This window comes from Coffea arabica, chromosome 8c (assembly GCF_036785885.1).
Source record: "Coffea arabica cultivar ET-39 chromosome 8c, Coffea Arabica ET-39 HiFi, whole genome shotgun sequence".
Lineage (NCBI taxonomy): Eukaryota > Viridiplantae > Streptophyta > Magnoliopsida > Gentianales > Rubiaceae > Coffea > Coffea arabica.
In genome coordinates this window covers 36,788,965-36,792,119 of record NC_092325.1, presented here as the reverse complement: position 1 = coordinate 36,792,119, position 3,155 = coordinate 36,788,965, and the positions used below count along the sequence as shown (strand labels likewise).

The 3,155-nt window shown below is 37.6% G+C and overlaps 1 protein-coding gene across 1 annotated transcript; it reads right to left on the bottom strand.

Moving 5' to 3' along the window:
* Nucleotides 1-716: 716 nt before the first annotated feature.
* On the bottom strand, nt 717-2,627 carry LOC140013548 (uncharacterized). The gene is made up of 4 exons (XM_072062860.1): nt 2,361-2,627; nt 1,296-2,018; nt 984-1,142; nt 717-857 (listed from the first exon to the last, which is right to left on the bottom strand). The coding sequence occupies exons 1-4, from the start codon at nt 2,625-2,627 to the stop codon at nt 717-719; spliced, it is 1,290 nt and encodes a 429-aa protein (XP_071918961.1).
* Between the last annotated feature and the right edge of the window lie 528 nt (nt 2,628-3,155).

The window sequence follows — 3,155 nt, the reverse complement described above, 5'->3', positions numbered from 1 at the left end:
TCACGTAGACCATTTTTTTTTAAATTTTTTTCACATTGATCATCAAATATTGAATGAAGCTCAACTAAGAAAATAGTTGTTTTACTATATATTTCAAGTGATGAATTACATTTTAACTAACCAAATAGTATCTTTATGCACTGGTGGATTTCTTTTTATTTTTTAATTTTTTTAATAGGAAAATGTTGAGATTTAAAAAGTTGAAAGGGGTCGGGGGATTTGAACTCCAGACTTCTATGCGAGGAGAGGGCACTTTGGATTTCTTCATTAGTCCATTTCATGCTTTAATAACAAAGCCTCAACTCCAGCCACATGTTTAATTGATAAGTCATTGTAACAAAATCATAGCACCAGAAAAAAGAAAAGGAATGGTAGTAATTCTAATTACAGTAACAATATATGGTTTCTTTTTTCCTGTTCATTGAGTAAGCACATACATACCAAATGTTGATTGTACTTTTTTTTTCTGTAATGGTAGATTTTGTATTGATTGGTAAAAAATGTACACTTATATGAGCAAAAACTCAAGTAGTTCTAAACAAAAGTGTTAGACACACTAAGGATTGATCCATTCCTCATCTTGAAATATGCCTAAGGCATAATCACTAATCATATCACATCTTTTATCTAATCTCCTATCTAGACAAAAAGAACATTTCTGGAACAAAGCTCTGAGGTTGTTAATATCATCAGCCAAAGTAGACATTTTGATATCCTTAGCCACCCCCGTCATTATCACTTTCAGCAGCTGTGGGCTGGGGATATGGACTGTAATTTTCTGTCATTGCTGATGTCTGGCCTTTATAATGGCTATCTTCACAACTTCTGCGATAGTCTGCAACTGATTCGCTGTTTTCCTATCAATTAGTGCCCAGGCTAACACCACTTGATGACTGAAGTTAGTTGCTAAAATCTCAGTACCAACTATATTAGTCTGTTTCTGCACACTAGTTGATATTCTGATCTGCATTTCATCATCGTACCTCCACTAGTTCTACCTCCTTTCCATCTCTTTCAACATCCTCAGGGATCATTTTCTTCTTACTCCAAGCTGACACTTGCTCTTGCCATTCCTGTTGAGCCTTGTTAACTGTTTTCCAAGGATGCCTTCGTTTAGCATTGAACTTCCATTCATTTCTCCTCTTTCATATTTGCCAAAGGATATTCGTAGTAAGCTCTATATGCTCCCTACCCTCAGTCCTACAAGAAGCTTCCAGTATTGCAGTCCATCAAACTCTAAAATTCCCTGTCTGTTCAGTTAACCCATCCTACTGTATAGGGGCCATCTTCCATACCTCTTGAGCTCTGCTGTATTGAAAAAACATATGTTCAATAGACTCTTCGTGTTCTCCACAGCCATCACATATTGGATCTCCATGGTGTGTTCTATTAAACACCAGACCATTAACTGGCAATAGCCCATTTAGACTTCTCCAAATGAAGTGTTTTATCTTACTTTTGACTTTCAGCTTCCACAACCACTTCCATTTCTTTCCATTGGAGTTTGTTGAGCTCGTTTCTGGCTCATCAACTCTTCTTCCTATATGTTGAGTTGTTTCTCTACTCAATGCCTTGTATTCAGAATTGACCGTGTAGATGCCACTGCAACTATGTAACCAGTAATTGTTGTCTTCCCTTCCTCGGATACTTTTAGGAATATCCAAGATTTTGTCAGCATCCTCCCTGTTGAAAGTTCTAAGTACCAATGGTTTTCTCCATCTAAAGCCACTGATCAACTCGTCCACTCTTCTGATATTGCAATTCTGAGGCATTGCAGATGTGACTTTTCCATCCTTATTTCCAGGGATCCAGTTATCCTTCCAAATATTTGTAGCCTTGCCACTGCCTATCTTCTTTCTAGTTCCCTTTTGCACAAAATCTCTCACATTCATCATACTTTGCCAAATCCAGGAAGCATACTTTAGGACTTTGCACTTAAAGATTGAATCCCTATGGAAGTACTTTGCCCTCAAGACCTTACTGACTAATAGATTTGGTTTGGAAATCAGTCTCCAAACCTATTTAGCCAGCAAGGCTTTGTTGAAGTTCTACAAATCCTTGAATCCCAAACCCCTCTCTTTTTTCTTTTTAGCCAATCTTCCCCATGAGCACCAGTGCATCTTATTTCTCCCATCATTTTCTCCCCACCAGTAGTTAGCAAAAATAGAGGTCATTTCTTTGCACAGTTTGTTAGGGAGTTTAAAGCAGGAAATTGTATAAACTGGCATTGCCATGAAAATTGCCTTCAATAATACTTCTTTCCCTCCTTGGCTGAGCAACTTGTTCTTCCAGCTATTCATTCTTCTACTGATATAGTCCTTAATGTAACCAAATACTTGCTATTTAGATCTTGTTATTACCATAGGGAGCCCCAAATATTTTCCTTGAGTAGCCACCTGAATTGGTCCTAGGCTTTGTACCACTTCCCCTTTCCTCTGATGACTCACATTGCTACTGAAGAACACTGAGGATTTTTCCAGATTTATAGATTGACCAAACCCCTTCTCATACTTCCTCAAAATTTGAATGAGTTCACTGGCTTCCTCTCTTTCAGCTTTACAGAATATCAATGAATCGTCAGCAAAAAATAAATGAGTCATGCTTGGACCAGTCCTACTTATCTTCATCCCTGAGATCCTTTTATCTCCCTCAGCCTACTTCAATAAATTGGAGAACCCTTCTGAACATAAAAGGAAAAGATAAGGTGTTAGTGGGTCGCCCTATCTTATTCCTCTTTCTGGAATTACAAACTCTTTTGGTACTCCATTAATATTAAAGGAGTATGTAACTGAGGAGAGGCAACTCCATATCCATTTCCTCCATACTATGCAATAGCCCATCTTTTCCATCATGGCATCAAGAAATTTCCACTCCACTCTGTCGTAGGCCTTTGACATGTCCAGCTTCATAGCCATAAAACCATTCTGTCCTTGTTTCTTATTTTTCATGTAATGCAAGTACTTATGAGACAAAATGACATTGTCAAGAATTTGCTTGCCTGGGATAAAAGCTGACTGATTTTTACTAATACAGTGGCATAATACATTCTTGAGTCTATTGGCCAATATTTTTGAAATCACTTTGTACACAACATTACAGAGGCTAATTGGCCTATAGCTCTTCAAATTAGTAGGATTCTGAATTTTGGGGATGAG

What these genes read in the sequence shown, in the direction of transcription:
- LOC140013548 (XM_072062860.1), bottom strand. Translation starts at nt 2,627, where the DNA reads ATGAAGATAAGTAGGACTGGTCCAAGCATGACTCATTTATTTTTTGCT. An exon ending in AATATTTGGGGCTCCCTATG is followed by an intron (nt 2,019 to 2,360) that starts GTAATAACAAGA and finishes CTGGCTAAATAG; the next exon opens with GTTTGGAGACTGATTTCCAA. An exon ending in AATACAGCAGAGCTCAAGAG is followed by an intron (nt 1,143 to 1,295) that starts GTATGGAAGATG and finishes CAAATATGAAAG; the next exon opens with AGGAGAAATGAATGGAAGTT.